At 44.4% G+C, this 15,308-nt stretch overlaps 1 protein-coding gene across 10 annotated transcripts in view; it reads right to left on the bottom strand.

Moving 5' to 3' along the window:
• The window catches only part of SULF1 (sulfatase 1), a 151,155-nt gene that overhangs the window by 18,593 nt on the left and 117,254 nt on the right, over positions 1 to 15,308 (bottom strand). For all 10 annotated transcript variants that reach the window (XM_010970612.3, XM_045507110.2, XM_045507106.2 and 7 more), the window contains 3 exons: positions 14,754 to 14,883; positions 2,843 to 3,050; positions 108 to 351 (listed from right to left, as the gene is read on the bottom strand). In XM_010970612.3, coding sequence (XP_010968914.2) covers positions 108 to 351; positions 2,843 to 3,050; positions 14,754 to 14,883 — 582 coding nt within the window. The remainder of the gene's footprint in view (positions 1 to 107; positions 352 to 2,842; positions 3,051 to 14,753; positions 14,884 to 15,308) is intronic.

Raw genomic sequence — 15,308 nt, 5'->3', positions numbered from 1 at the left:
GGCCAGCCCTGGGACACTGTCCTGCTGCCTTTCTGTAAAGGGGCCACATCGTGACAATGTGGAGGGACGGCTTTGAACGTAACCCTCTGAACACGAGGCCTTCCTACTTGTGCGTCACTCGGACGGTGGCGGGCAGGCCCACGGCATTGCCGCCGTCCGCGGGCATCGCAGCCCCGCCGGCAGCCTGGCGGCCCCCCGGGCCCTGGGGACTGTCGTCGTGACGCTTGGCCAGGCTTCTCGGCCGCAGCACTTGCAAGGCTTCTTCCTCCAGGTTTATGTCATATATCTCGCCTTCAAATTCAACCGACAAGGAACGCGTCTGCCGAGTATGGACGAACCGGGGTTTGTACTCTGGAAACAAGGGGAGATGCATTAATGTGGGTGTCCAGGTACAGCTTCGGAGGGAAGGAATGGTCCCCTGGCTGGGTGAGCATTTTGGGAAGGGGCGAGCAGTACACACGGCATTGCTGAGGGGCACACATGGCGCTGTGGCCAGTCCAACGGGATTCCTGCCGGGAGAGGCAGGCTCTGGTCCTGGCTTTGCCCGCACAGAGCTGTGTGATGGACGGTATGTTTCTGTGGGCCTCAGGCCCTTCACCCCTTAAATGAGGGGGTAGGTCTGGGTGATGCTAAGACCCTCTCCACTTAGGGCAGGCTCTGAACTTCTCTGTTGTTTTCAATGTGAACTGCAAGGTGGCTTGTTTGGATAAAACTATTAATAATAGTATTGACTATAATTTATTGAGCTTTTGTTACATATATTCACCTTGTATTTATCTCTAATGCACAACCACGAAAGACTGGAATTACTATAACAAATCCTTACATTAACAATTTATCAGATCACCAAAACAGGCTCATGAACTTGGTGTTATCTTTATATTATGATAAAAAAAACCCCAAAACTGAAGCTTTGAATGTTACATATATTTTGCAATGGCACGCAGCCAAGAGCAGTGGGAGCTATGACTACAGTCTATCAGATTCCAAAGAATACAAAGCCTTCCCACTACACTGGGCTGCTTTTTTGAAAAGGTAAATGCGCCAGCCACCTTCTGTTTGCACAAATAACAGAAGGCTGCTCTACGAAAAATTAAATTTTGCAAATGCTAGATTAGCCAACTGACAAAATCCCCAGCAGATGGAGTATAAAGCCAGGGAGAAGCCAACATGTTTTCTGGTCACCACAGGCCACTGCCAGGCTCGCTGCGGGCCTGATATGAGCTTTCAGGGGGCAAACAGCGCCCCCTGCTGATCCGGTGCACTCCGGCTCTGCGGGGGCACAGCCGCCTCACGTGGCCTGCCTGCTGCTAACGCAGGACGGAGGGGAGCACACTGGCCGCAGAATCAGAACCGTCGTGCTCTCTGAGGGATCCTCCTCTGAGAGGAGATGCCTCTGTGTGCGGCATCACTCAGCCTGCTCACCAGTTCCATCACTTCAGAGAAGAGGTGTGCCCACTTCTGTTCTCAAATATGCCCCCACATGGCTTCAGTTTGTGCTCAACACGAAAACCAGTGTGCGTGATGGTCAGTGCCAGGGAAGTGACACAGAACTTCCTGGGAGCGAAGAGGCTGCCCTGCCTCCAAGCCGGACACTGGGGATCTGCTTCTGCTAAGGGAGAGTGTTGGGGGGCCCTGGTGAAATCTTTGTGTGAATGATTACCCAGCATTTTCTCTCAGGGAAGAAGGAAAATCTCCCAAGTCAATACTTCTCAGCCTCTTGGGTTATGAATTCCTTTAAGAATTTGTTAGAAAGTTATGGACATCCAGAAACATGTTCTTATACACATAGAATATACTTAGAAATCTGGATAAAATGCTAGGGGGCTCATGAGCCTATAATGTTCATCTGTGGAGTCAAGGGTAAAAAAGCTTGTTCTGACTCAGATAAAGTAAGCAATCTTGTGGTTACTGGGGCGGGGGTGGGGGGGTGGTAACGGGAATGGGAAGGGATAAATTTGGGAGTTCGAGATTTGCAAATATTAACTACTGTATACAAAAATAGATAAAAAACAAATTTCTTCTTAATAGCACAGGAAACTATATACAATATCTTGTAATAACCTTTGGTGAAAAAGAATATGAAAACGAATATATGTATGTGTGTGCATGACTGGGGCATTATGACACCAGAGATTGATACATTGTAATTGACTCCTCTTCAATAAAAAAAAATCCTGTTCTAAGGGCTTCCACTGTTCCAGTGAATGATTTGATTTCTTGATTTGATAGAATTTATCTTAATGTTTCTTGCTTTCCAAACCAGTACAGAAAGGCATCATCACAGAAATGTTACTTTTTACATTAAGCCACGAGATGGCACTAGACTCATTCTTTTATGGAAGGTGCAGCTTGTGGGTTTTCCCCTCTCTGTAATGATAGGAATCTGATAGCTGCCTGATAGTTTCTATAAGGAAAATGATAGGCAGTGCTTTTCACACGGAACTCAGCTGGGTTCACCTTGTCAGACAAAGCAAGAGGAATTAGAAAAATACGTTGTCCTAAAACTGACAGGCCTTTTGAAAAAGTATTCTTTTCCTATTAAACGCAAAAGCACTGAAATCTTGGATATTTTGTTCTTTCTTTTTCATAAGTATGTGTATGTTTTGCATCTGGTGCTTTTACTGCATAGATTTTCATTCTATGCTTAAGAGTCACAGAGCAAACTTTCAAAGCATCTTAGCTTTCATATTTTAAACAGAATAATTATTTGCTTTTAGCCCTAAACACTGGACACTGATAACATCTAAGGTGTAGGTGGATCAAGGCTTTTTTTGTTTCCCTAACGTCCATTCCCGAAGGCCTCAGCCGGCCACCATGAGGGTCCCGGGGTCTGGCTTACTTGGGGTCCCCTGGTTCCTCAGGAACTGCCTTTGACTCTTCCTCTGGCTCCTGCCAGTGCGATAACCGGGCTCCCCACAATTGCACTCTTTATCGTGGAAGCGAGAGAAGAGGTTCCGTGTGCTCTGCCGGACTGCGAGCAGGTCGCCGGACCCCTTGCACTTGTGAATCCGGAGCTTGCCGGACGTGTCCTCGACGCACTGCCACTTCTGCAAAAGCCACCGTGAGAGCGGGTTACATCCGAGCCAGGTGTTTCTGATTAAGGACTGACGCTTTGGCTTTTAGGACACAGGCAACACCGTTCAAGAGAGCCAAAGGAAAAGGGCCCGCTTTTAAGTGACCCTGGAATGAGGCGACTCCCCGTTCTCTTAGTCACCTCCTTCACTGCAGGCGAATACACATGACCACGAAGTCACGGGAAATCAGAACTCCCCCCACGACACCAGAGCCCAAAACTGACAGATAAAGCTTCAGCATACAGACTAAACAAGAGTCTTGAATGAAACAGGAAAAGCCCTTTCTTAACTCACCAAGGCACAGATCACGGCCATCAGGGCTGTTTTCCCCAGATTCCCCATCTCTGGAAAAAACAAACTCGGCTGCTTTGTTCTCTGCCCTTGAATTTCTAACGCGAGCCAGGGAAGAGCGGCACAGGAGGAGGACAGCGCTGAGGTTAATCGGAGCCCATCCCGGGCCAGCCAGCTCCCCTGCACCCCAGACAGGAGCAGCCGTGCCAGGCCGGCTTTGCCTTAGCTTTCGGCAAACACCGCGCCCCCAGGGAGCGAGCTGCTGGCTGGAGAGGAACCGTCACCTTCCCAAGACACACGCGCGGGGAGCTGGCCCTGCGTCTTCCAGTGGGAGTACAGACACCGCAGGCTTACTCCCGGGTGAGTGTGAACAGCATCGGGCTCCGTGCCCCCGGCCTGTTCCGTGGGTGTCACACCTGGCTCAAGTAACAGCGCTTCTCCTGGGGGGCAGTTCATGTGCTCCTCTATATCCGCCTTAAAGACCTGATCAAACCTCCTTTTACTTCTTATTTCCCCCTTTCTCCCTCCCTAAAATGGTAATTTGGCAAACGTTAGGATAAGAATAAATGACCTTCGAATTTGACACAACATTGTAAAATGACTATAACTCAATAAAAAAAGTTTAAAAAAATAAAAGAATAAATAACCTTCATTTTAAGTCGGTCGTGGTTGTTAGAACAGCATACAATGTAGTGTCAGCAAGCTTTCTTTCCCTTCCGTGTATGTCACCTGGGTACAATTATTTATTGATACTTTACCTCGATACATTTCTAAACTGTGGCCAAAGTAATAATACTTGTAAAATTATATTGTTGTGCCAGTTATATATTTTCCAATATACATTAAAATAAATAAATAAATTACTAAATAAAAGCTGTTCTTTCAGGCACCATGTAAAATGAACTCACATGTTCCCTCATCGCACCTGTTCTGTACACTCTGGGGAAGCCTCTTGATTTTGAAGTATCCTAATGCAAGGTAGTTTGGCCAGGGGTCCCAGATGACTTGCTCAACAGACAAATGATACTCGTGTACAAAATGGTGTGCGACCCTTCACTGTGGACCACGATGTTGAGTTCGTTTTCTCTTCATGGAGTCACACGCTTTCAGGAGACAGTGAATTACCACAGCTGCCTCTGTTCCCAAATCCCCGGTGTACAGAATTTGTTCTGTAATTTCACTTTGGCCCCTATACACTCTTGGTGCTATTGAATTATTTCAGGATACAACCTTCTTTGGTGGCTTGGCCGGAATGTCTTGAATGTTCACCTCTCCATCCAGAGAAACAGGAGCTCAAGAGAGAAGGCAGCTCACTGCCTAGTCACAAAGCCATGAAAACATAGCACAGGCAAGAATCATCTGAGGGCTAACTATATGAGAGGTGATTTAACTAAAAACCAAAATGACAACAACAAAAAAGTGAATTCAGCTTTATAAGGGAGTTCCATCCGATCAGCGGTTCTCACATGAGGGTGGACACTGGGATTTGTCTGAAGCTACTCTGGTGATTCTAATGTGTAGCTGGGTTAAGAACCACTGTTTTAAGAAAGGCAAATATCATATGATATCACCTACATGTGGAATCTAAAAAAAATTACAAATTTTATTTACAAACCAGAAATAGATTCATGGACATAGAAAACAAACTATATTTACCAAAGGGTAAGGGAATGGGAGGGAGATCTTAGGAGTTTGGGATTACCAGATCCAAACTACTATATATAAAAGAGATAAACAACAAGGACCTATTGTACAGCACAGGAAACTTTATTCAATTTCTTGTAATAAGCTATAATGGAAAAGAATCTGAAAATAAATATGTTTGTGTATATATATATACATTGCTTTGCTGTACACCTGAAACTAACATTATAAATCAACTACATCTCAATAAAAAATAAAAATTAAAAAAAATGGACCATGTTTTAGATTCACAGCTGGTTACTGGACCTCTCTGCGGCTGGATCCCACAAGGAGGACACAGGGGTTGTATTTAGGTCAAAGTAGCTCGGATGGATGAGTCTGTGAAAGGGAGGGATGTATTTTTGGGTGTGAGCGTGAAAACAAATCTGTGTCTGGAAACGTACTGATGTAACCGGGTCAGAAAATGACTCCATTTGAACAGATGAACACTTCCAGCCCTGCTCTGCTGGCAGGACTGTGCACTCTATTTAAGAGTGACCAGTCCTCCTCACTGTCTCTCCACAGTTAGTTGACAACTGACAGGCTTAGTCTTCGTACACTCTCAGCTGAGAACCGCACATGGCCTGCTCCACGGGTCAGCCATTTAACCTGGAGGCCAGTGACCAGGGCTGTGAGATGCGGCCAGTTTGCTTGAGGAGGTGCTATGAAATACTCCAAAAAAATTTCAGAAACACAAATGCAACTCCGTTAAGAAATAATTAAATGCCATGTAGAATCCTTGCTGGTGAAAAGTGTTCCCAAAATAAATGATTACATTTCATAGCTCTGAAAGGTGTGGCAATCAATGGTGAGTGAGTATCTTAACCTGTCTTAAATCCAAATGGCTGGAGACATAGCCATCCCCCTGGAATGCTGCCTCAAGCATTCAAAACCTAAGAGTGGACGCCTTAATGTCTGCAGGAGCAAGAAAAACGGTCAGCGGATTCTCCATCCACAGCCAAGCAGAAGCCTAAGAAGTGCTCTGTTTTCTACCAGGTGGAAAAACGTATCTAACTTTATTCTTGAAGAATAATAGCCTTATGTCTCTTTGTGTTCCAATTTATATCAACTTTACTACAAATACTAAACTTTAAAGCGCACAACTACATTGAAAACCTTCCTTGGTTTTATAACCACATTGCATTAAAAAAAAAACTCTCTCTTTTTTTTTTTTGGCCTGGAAGAACAGAGGATACAAGTAGATTCCTGTAGAACACAAAAATGCAGGCAGAATTTTCAGTGATTTAGCCTGTTGGAAGCACTGTCTGCACCTTCCCATAAGCCAAATTCCTTGGTGATGTCCTATCGACCAGGGATGAAGGAAAAGGCTCTTTCTTTACTGAAGAGTCAAATTTAACCACAGCGAAGGTCGGGCACTGTCCCTGGCATGAATGACGGATGTATCATACAAAGTCACATACACACACGTATACATGCCTATGTACACACATGCACACACATGCACCCACAGATACTACATGTAGACATCCACCCACACACATTCTTGTATAAGACAGGAGTCACTGACAAAAATGCCAACTATTTCCTGTACCATGGACTCTCTCAACAAGTCCTGGACCTTATTAGGTTGACTAATTAGCTAGAGGCTTTGAAAATCTTCTTAGTGGCAAGGATACCAGGAATTTTAATGCAATGTAATTACCACACATTTGCCACAGTCATTTTAGTGTTCGATATCATGACAGTTTTTACAGCTGAGCAATAAAACCTTGAAACAGCGGCAACTAAAATGGTCATCTTACTTAGAGGGTTTATAGAGGAAGGCGAAGAAGGAGAATTTTTAAAAGAATTGCTCTGAAATGCGCTGCAAGCCATTTACGTGCTTCACATAATGACATAATTTTGCATTGCAGAAGAATTGGATAAAAGCATGAGCTCAGGTGAGGCTAATGGGAGGTGGAGTCAGCCTCAGAAAGCGGCTTTGCTCCACAAGAGCGCTGGCTGAAATACAGGTGGATGTCACACTGCCTTGCTCTTAATCTGCGCTCTTGGAGTTTGTCGGTAAATCAGCTAATGGCCAAATACAATTCTCCCCGTCTTCCCTGACCACTCACTCCTGCAAATTCCTTTCCTGCTTTCTGGGACAACATCTCAATCCTCCTCCTGCCTCCCTGACATATTAGTCTCTGGCTGTAATTTAGCATGCATTCATTCCACAAGTATTTCTGCACATCTACTGCAGGCGAGGTGCTAGATAAAACCATTTCAGTAACTCAGAAGTTATTATCATTGCATCTTAGCCTTTCCAACTACACTGAAACTTGGGATTCAGGACCAAGGGCCAAGCCTCTTACCCCTGAATCCTTCCCTGTGGTTAGCTCAGCATGGAATCACTCTGTTTAGTAATTACGGTTCTGATGGATTATACATAACTTAAGGTAAATAACACCTGACGAAGAGGAGAAAGCTGGCTATCTTGGTACAAGGATTCATGTGTGCAGCTGCTCCGGTGGAATCAAACCTAATCAGGTGTGTCACATTATCCTCACCTACTGAACTCTTAGCTGAGCCCAAGTACTGGATATAAAATGTTATCCATTTAATCTTCACAATAACCCAAAGTGCCACCATAATTCATCTACTGGAGTAGGATTCTGTAGTAGTGAGTACCGCCTAATTCTGCGTGGGACTCGGGAAAGGCATTTCATACCCGTGCTGATGTGGCTTAGTGGAAAAAACCTGGACTTTCAGGTTAGAAAAGCCAGGATTTGAATATCAGCTTTATCACATGACCACGGGCCGTGGAGCAAGTCAGCCATGCAATCTATGTGTCTGCAGGGTCATGAGCGTTAGAGGTGACACACAGGAAGGAAGGACTCGCACCTGGCAGATACTCGACAAAGGCAGCTGCTATTATACATATATATATATTTTTTTACATTTTTTCACACACACAGCTTTTTATTTAAAGAACCTGACCTGGTGTAGACTTGGTGAGAGGCAGACATTTTTAACGGAGATAAGTATTGGGTTAGGGATCTGAAGACCTCAATTTTCATTTTCTTTTGCTGCTAACTCTATGGCCTGGAGCAAACTGCACAATCTCTTTGTTCTTCCAGATTCCACATCTGGTAAACTAACACTTGCTCCTCCTGGCCTCAAGGATATGTCATGAGGATAAACTATTGAGTGTTTTCAGAGCTCTGAGGAAAGGATGCACTACGTATGTGACTCCAGAGCAGAACTATTATAATTGACCTGGAAACACGGCTGTCCAGTCCTCAGGCAGACACGTTCCCTGGCTGTAACCTGTCTTAAGTACAGTAATTAGTACTTAGGGGGGAGACTGTGAGCTTTGAATCACACAGGTCTTGCTTTGAACGCAGCCCTGTCACCCTTCTCACCGTGTGATTTGGTCAAGTTACTTTCCCATCTGAACCTCATATTTAAAATGGGCATAGTATCTATTTTATAGAAGAGTTTTCAGGTATAAAATATTCCATGTAAAATGCCTATCAGATGATGACAGAGCTGTGGTTGCTTCCCTTTCCCAGAAGGAGCCACTGGGTGATTATTATGATTTCCACATTTTGAACTGAGTATATTTCTCAGATGTATTAAGATATCATTCTATTCTTTTTTTAATGGAATTTTCCTTTTTTTTTTTTACACTTTCTTAAAATTTATTTTTAAAATTTTACTTTAATTTTATTTTTGTTAATGGAGGTACTGGGGATCGAACCCAGGACCTTGTGCATGCTAAGCATGCACTCTACCACTGAGCTATACCCTCCCCACTGTATTCTTGTTTATACCTACTTATGCCCATGATCATGAATAAGAAAAAAATTGGCTACAACTGTTTCAAAGGTACACTGCAATGAAAGCTTAATTTTAAACACACACATATACGTACACACACACAATGAGTTCTTATTATTATATGTCTTATTACATGGATTTGGCCCTTATGCAGGTCAAATCATGTTCTCTGAAATGTAACAACCGCACAGTAATTTTCTGATAACCTGATTATCCTTTAGGTTAGTGCCATCATCATGGAAAGTAGTTACCTGAATATGGATATGTGTTTAGAATTTTCATCTGGGGTGGGGATGGACAAAATGGGTGAAGGTGGGCAAAAGATACAAATTTCCAGTTAAAAAATAAATAAGTCACGGGGATATAATGCACAGCATGGTGACTATAGTTAATGACACTCTATTGCATATTTGAAAGTTGCTAAAAGAGTAAATCTGACAAGTTCTCATCACAAGGAAAGAGATTTTAACTGTGTGGTGATGTGTAGTAACACCGTGGTGATCATTTCACAATACGCACTAACAGCAAATCATTATGTTGTATGCCTGAAACACGTACAATGTTATATGTCAATTATAGTTCAATTGAGAAGATGAATTTTCATCTCAACACTGGGGAGTATAAAAAGGCCACGTAAATATCCTTGTTCAAATGGCTACTTAGTTCAAGCAATTGTCAATTTTTCACACAAATGTGAAATAGGAAACAGAGTTACTTGTGCTGAGGAAACATCTCTTGCTTCCTTTGAGATGAGGTGAGGTGGGATAGGAGGGGGTGGAGGGGAGAGAAAGAAGGACAAGAGAGAGCAAATGAAAACCTCCTTTAGATTTGCATCTGAATGACCATTTGTAACAGTCAGCGCTGGAATGCTGGAAGAGGTAAGGGTCTTGCAGGTCAGGGCTGATGATAAACTGTGAACCGACCTTGGCCAGCCATCAACAGCTAGCATTTGTTGAGTGCTTGCTATGTGCCTGGTACTGCTCCACATGCTTAAGGCATTTAACTCCTACAATCTTTACAGCAACCTCAGAGGCAGGTATGACTATTGTGCCCATTTTACAGGTGAAGAAACTGAGACAGAGTTAGGTTAAGTAACTTGCCCCTGGTCACATACCATGTAAACAGTGGACCCAGGATGCCAATTAATGAGGACATGGATGCAAAAGGAGAGTGGTTTGGGACAGACTGCAAGGCTTCACGTGGGCCTCAGTGGAGGGGATGGCACTTGGGGAGGCAGAGGCAACAGCTTACATGCCAATGAGAATGTTATGCTTAGGAGATGGGAGGAGGGGAGCCTGACCAGGGCGGGTGTCTTGGGAAATGAGAGAATATAAACTAAATCAGGCGGGGCCACATGATGTAGATGATGAACAAAGTGTCTGTCCTTACGTTTGTCCATTGCTGACTTGTCTGGAACATGATTAAATACGGCTTGATGCTTAACCCTGTGATTTGTATTTCGGAAAATGCAAAGAAGCCAGACATCTACGTAGATGCACAACTGTTCAGACTCATTCCTCTGTGCAGGATACAGAGAGGAGGAGGCCAAGTTTAGAGGCTGAGCCTTCCATACTGGGTCCCTGGGTCAGGCTTTCTGGAACCACGAGAGCCAGGGGGAAGATGGCTATGAGCCATGCTGTGATCTTAACCAGGGCTCAGTGAGTTTCTGGAAACAGGCAGCCCATTTCTGGCACACTAACAATTCTAGCCAGATCTTACCAGTAAATGTCTTTTTATTCCTGTCCTGCAGCTGGTCACAGAGGGTCAGAAGGATCTATGGTCAGAGGGATAATTTCTGGATGACAACATCAATCCTGGAGCTAAACCAGCGTGCACTCAACAAGCCACATTCTCATTTCCTTTGCTTGATGCTGGGGTCCTTTTAGAATTTTAATAGACCTTTGACTTTATATTGATACCACAGGAGAAAAGCAAACTAAATTACAAAGATGCTGGAATTCAGTGACTCTACACAAGGACATATTTGCTCTGTAAAAAGAAAAAAAGCTGCTTTTTCCTCTTAAAGGACAGAGAATGTAGAAAATGTACTTCCAAATTGAATGCCCAGGGGATTCCTCTTTTCCATAGCTCTTATTTAAGGAATCACTATCTATACCTCGCAGAGGAACTCCCCCCAGTAATTCTCACCCAACACGAATGGTTCTTGATCTTGGCTGCTCATAGGAACCAACCAGGAGTTTGGAAAAAACAAAAACAAAACCAAAACACTGCTGCCTGAACCCCATCCCCGGATGTTCTGACTTAATGTGTCTGGGTTGGAATTTGAACATCACATTTCCAAAGCTGCCTAAGAGATTCCAAGATGTGGTCATGGTGAGGGCTAGATGCTGTGAGGGATCCCGGGAGGCCAGTGCTATCTACAATTTTAAAGAGGAAATCTACCATCTTACGTTTTCGCAGAGGCAGCATGTTCCGGGGAAGAAGCGACTGCACACGAAGCCCCCACGTGCAGGTTCTGATGCTGCGTTTGTAGCTTAAGCTTTCTGGACCTAAATGTCCTTATTAGGAAAAGGATATCATTTAACCACAAGATTTCAAAGTCTCCTTCCAGTTTTGCCCTCCTCTGATTCCAGGCCTGAGATTCCTCACCCAGCTAAGAAGTACAGACGCCTTGGCCTCACCGCCGGACATTTTCACGTGACTGGCCTGGGGCAAGGCTGCCCATGGGTGGTTTCAAAAGCTCCCCAGGTGATTCCAATGTGCAGATAGAGTTGACTGACTGTCACTGACTGATGTTCTCTGTTGAACCAAAGTCTTCAGACAGAAGTTGAGTTTGTACATGAGTGTGTGTAGGTGTGGGTGTGGGGGTGTGTGTGTGTCTTTACATAAATATGCTTGGGGGTGTAACACCAGCTGAGAGAGCAGTGGGAATTCACACTCAGCCTCATGCGAATTCACGAACGTGGAAGTAATGCAAACACATATGTCCCTGCTGTCTTAATTAGTCCCTGATGGTCGTTCTGTTCACATGGTGAAGGGATGCCAAATGTCTGGGATTCCGGCCCATTTTAATTCCCTGTTGGCTTCATGGGAATGAAAAGAGCAGGTAGGACGGCCTGGAACCACCGCAACACCAAACACCCAACCCTTGCCCACTGCCTCACAGCGCCTCTGGCACATCACACACAGTAACACTTCATCCTCCCAAGACGGAGACTCAATTTCCTTCATTTTCATGATAGAAAACCTGAGACCCAGGAGAAATTGTCTTGTCCAAGAAGATGCAACTGAAAAGCAGTGGATGCCAATATTCTAACCCAAACCTTTTAAGTTCAAATTTGTCTTGCCTCTGTTGACTCCACTTCTTGCATCCACATTGACTCGAACAATCCTGCGGTGACCAGGCATGGGGGGCTGGTGGGAGGGGGCCACGTGCCGTCTCTCTGGGGACTAAGAGTGAAGAGAATGGGGCTAAGGGTGCTGATTCCTCCTCTACACCCCGTGCAGGGTCCAACCAAAGAGAAGACTGGGCTGCCTCTGAATGAAGGCGGTTCGAGGAAGCGACACAGGGGCCAGGCTAGGTGTGAGACCCGCATCCCCAGAAGACCAGCCAAGCAAGTTAGTTCCAGCCTTAGCTATCGCCTTGATCCCGAACCATCTCATTATTCTGGACTTTATTCTTCCCTTCTAAAAGTCAGTGATATTGTAGCTAAAAAAGTTATCTTCAAAGCAGAGCCAGAGATAAAGAGCAAAAGACCAAAGCATAAAGATTCTAGAGAATACAACTAAGCTGGGTCAGGTTGCACCTACAGACGTGATGACCTCCTGGAAGAGGCTCAAAATTGTTTTCAAAGTTCTCAAATTCTAAAGGGATGCTTTGAGCACCACCCATAGAAAGAAACCACCATGGAGGCAGAGTCTAATTCTTTGCTCCATAAATTCGGGCACTTCTCATAGAGACTATTGCTAACATTCTCATGTATTTATGTGATAGAATCCGAATTCAGGCTGATTAGCATAGACATAAAGCAGCAGAGGAAAATTCCAGGGAGCCAGATATTAAAGCATTTCATGGGGGGCAAAACAAGTTTCGAAAACCATAAAAAAGCAGAGTGAAGTTTTGAACATCGTTGGCATGCAGCTCATGAGTGAAGAGCTTGTGCCAAATGCCATCATCTAGTTCCTGCTGCATCTGCCCTTGAGGACATACGTTAAAATTTCAGCGCAAGCCATATGGAGAGGTTAGCAAAACTGTATACTGAAAGGTAGGTCAGGTACCTTATTCTCAAAGGATTATAAGTCCTGCCACTCAGAAGGCCGAAATAGTAACAAGATCACCAATTTGCATGAAATATATTTAACAGTGAACATTTGCAACTCCTGAACAGAAGAAGTGCAATTAGTCTACTGAGGCTGGCTCATAAAAGTCCCTTCAGAGCTACAAAACAATGCTGAGGTTTTAGTCATGATAATACTTAGAGCTTCCATAAGATGGACTGGAAGACTTTCAATTAAAATGTAACGAATAGATTTAAGCTTCTCCACTAAGCACTTGAAAATTAAAATTTACTAGAGTGCCACAAAGGCCTGGTTTTATCCCTTCCTTCATTAGCCCTCCCTCCTCACCTTTTTCCATCTCAAAGGGATTCCTGTATACCAAAAGGCAGGGGGACCTAACAGAGAGTACGAGGGCCAAGTTGTTTATTACAAACATCTATTCGATAAGCTAGAGGCCGTCTCAGAAGAGCGCAATAGTGAGGCTTTTTTAATAACAGCTGGGCTGTCGGGTACATTGGACTGGTGTTGGCTCACTGTGTGGCTACCTAAAGGTAAGATATGTTAAAAAAAAAAAAAAAAAAAAAAGACTCACAGAAGACTTGAACTTCTCTCTACCCAGCTAATGAACTTTACCATGGAAGGCAGCAAGTGGCCTGAGTTTTTGAAGCAGACAACTTGTGGTTCCCGGCCCTGTCTGTTTGCAAAATGGGGATGACTCTGCCTCCCGCACTCAATGGATGTGAGGATTTAATTGAGCTAAGATGTAGTAAGTACAGTGCCTGACTTAAGACAAGTGCTCAATAAATGTTATTTTTCTTGTTCCTCCAATTTTGTTCTAAGCTGCAATGGTTCAGGCAGAAATTCAGTCCCTCTCATCAGGACACAGTCTATCTCTCCAAGCTAGTGCGGATTTCAGTCGAGGGTGCTCCAAATAGTTTGTGTTCCTATGTTCCCACTTTCCTTAAAAACAGGTCTATGTTAATTCATCACATGGCAATTCTTTAGCTCTTCTTGGTAACAGCTGGTAATCTGGGTAGCCCTGAATTCTCTAGTAATATGTCTGTTCATGAAGAGGATTCATTCTAATGAAATATTGGATGTCAGAAACTTTGCAAGCTCAGTAGAAGCAACTGACAAACAGAATCTGGTCTCCCTTTCCCTTCCCCGACCTTGGCCACAGATTCTGTCCTCCCCTCTGGGTGAGATGACATTTGACTCCCGTCCGGCGTGGGAAGACCTCTCTCGGGGTGGTTCACTGCCCAGAGGCTTAGCATCGACTCATGACCTCGACTAAGGAGCCTCTCGACCCGTCCTGACGACCAGTTGAGAGGGGCCCCAGGGATGGTGCGTTCTCCTCAGATAGAACTGGTCTCTGATCTTTCCCACAGGACTGTCCACTTCATATGTGGGTTATCTTGAACTGATGTTGACTAACTGGGTAGATATCTAGAAGTCTCTCTGAGAGAACCACCTCTTACCTGGAGGAAGCCCAGGCAATGAGGAGGCCCCGCTTGGACCAAGGAGACAGCTCAGTCCGGGGAACAGCCATCGTGAGCACTTACTGACCTCTACCGAAGACTTACTGACATACACATGCACCTGATTCTCCCCGTTGAAAATCTTTTAAATTAGAAACAGAAAAGCACATGAGTGGCCATGCAGAGAGGCTGTGTCACTCACCTGCCCGGGCTGCTCACAGGCTGTCTGGTACCTGGCCTGCTGGCACAGCTCTTTGACCCTCTCATATTTGGGCAAGTGATTGGACCGTTGAATATTCTTGTTGGATTCTTCCTTCTTCCGCAGAAATTTCCTTTGGCAGAAAGGGAAAGACTTCTTAGTGAGAAGTGATTCGAAGTTACCTCCGCTTCGACCTGCTTGTTCTTTTGTTCCTTCCCTGTCGCATGACTCCATATTCTCCAAATAGTAAGAGACAGACAGATGCTCAGGTCCCGTCCACAGGAGTCCAGCGTCTCGAGTCCCTTGTGAAAATTATAAGCTGGGTACTATGAAGACGAGAGGACAGGAGAGGAAGAATCATTTCCCCCAAGAAGCATTAATTTCAGAACTTTGGGCATAAATGTTTAGCTCAACAGGCTCAAAGTTCTTTTTTGTTAAAAAGCAATGATAGAAAAGAAATGCTTTTCTCTTGCTCAGTGTATGGATAGAGAAAAACAAAGACAACGGGCATTATAAATCAAAAGCACCCCCCCCAAATTCAAAAGAGGAAACCTAGAA

Source organism: Camelus bactrianus, chromosome 29 (assembly GCF_048773025.1).
Source record: "Camelus bactrianus isolate YW-2024 breed Bactrian camel chromosome 29, ASM4877302v1, whole genome shotgun sequence".
NCBI lineage: Eukaryota > Metazoa > Chordata > Mammalia > Artiodactyla > Camelidae > Camelus > Camelus bactrianus.
Note: the sequence above shows the minus strand (reverse complement) of the source record. Positions and strands in the feature narration are given on the sequence as shown.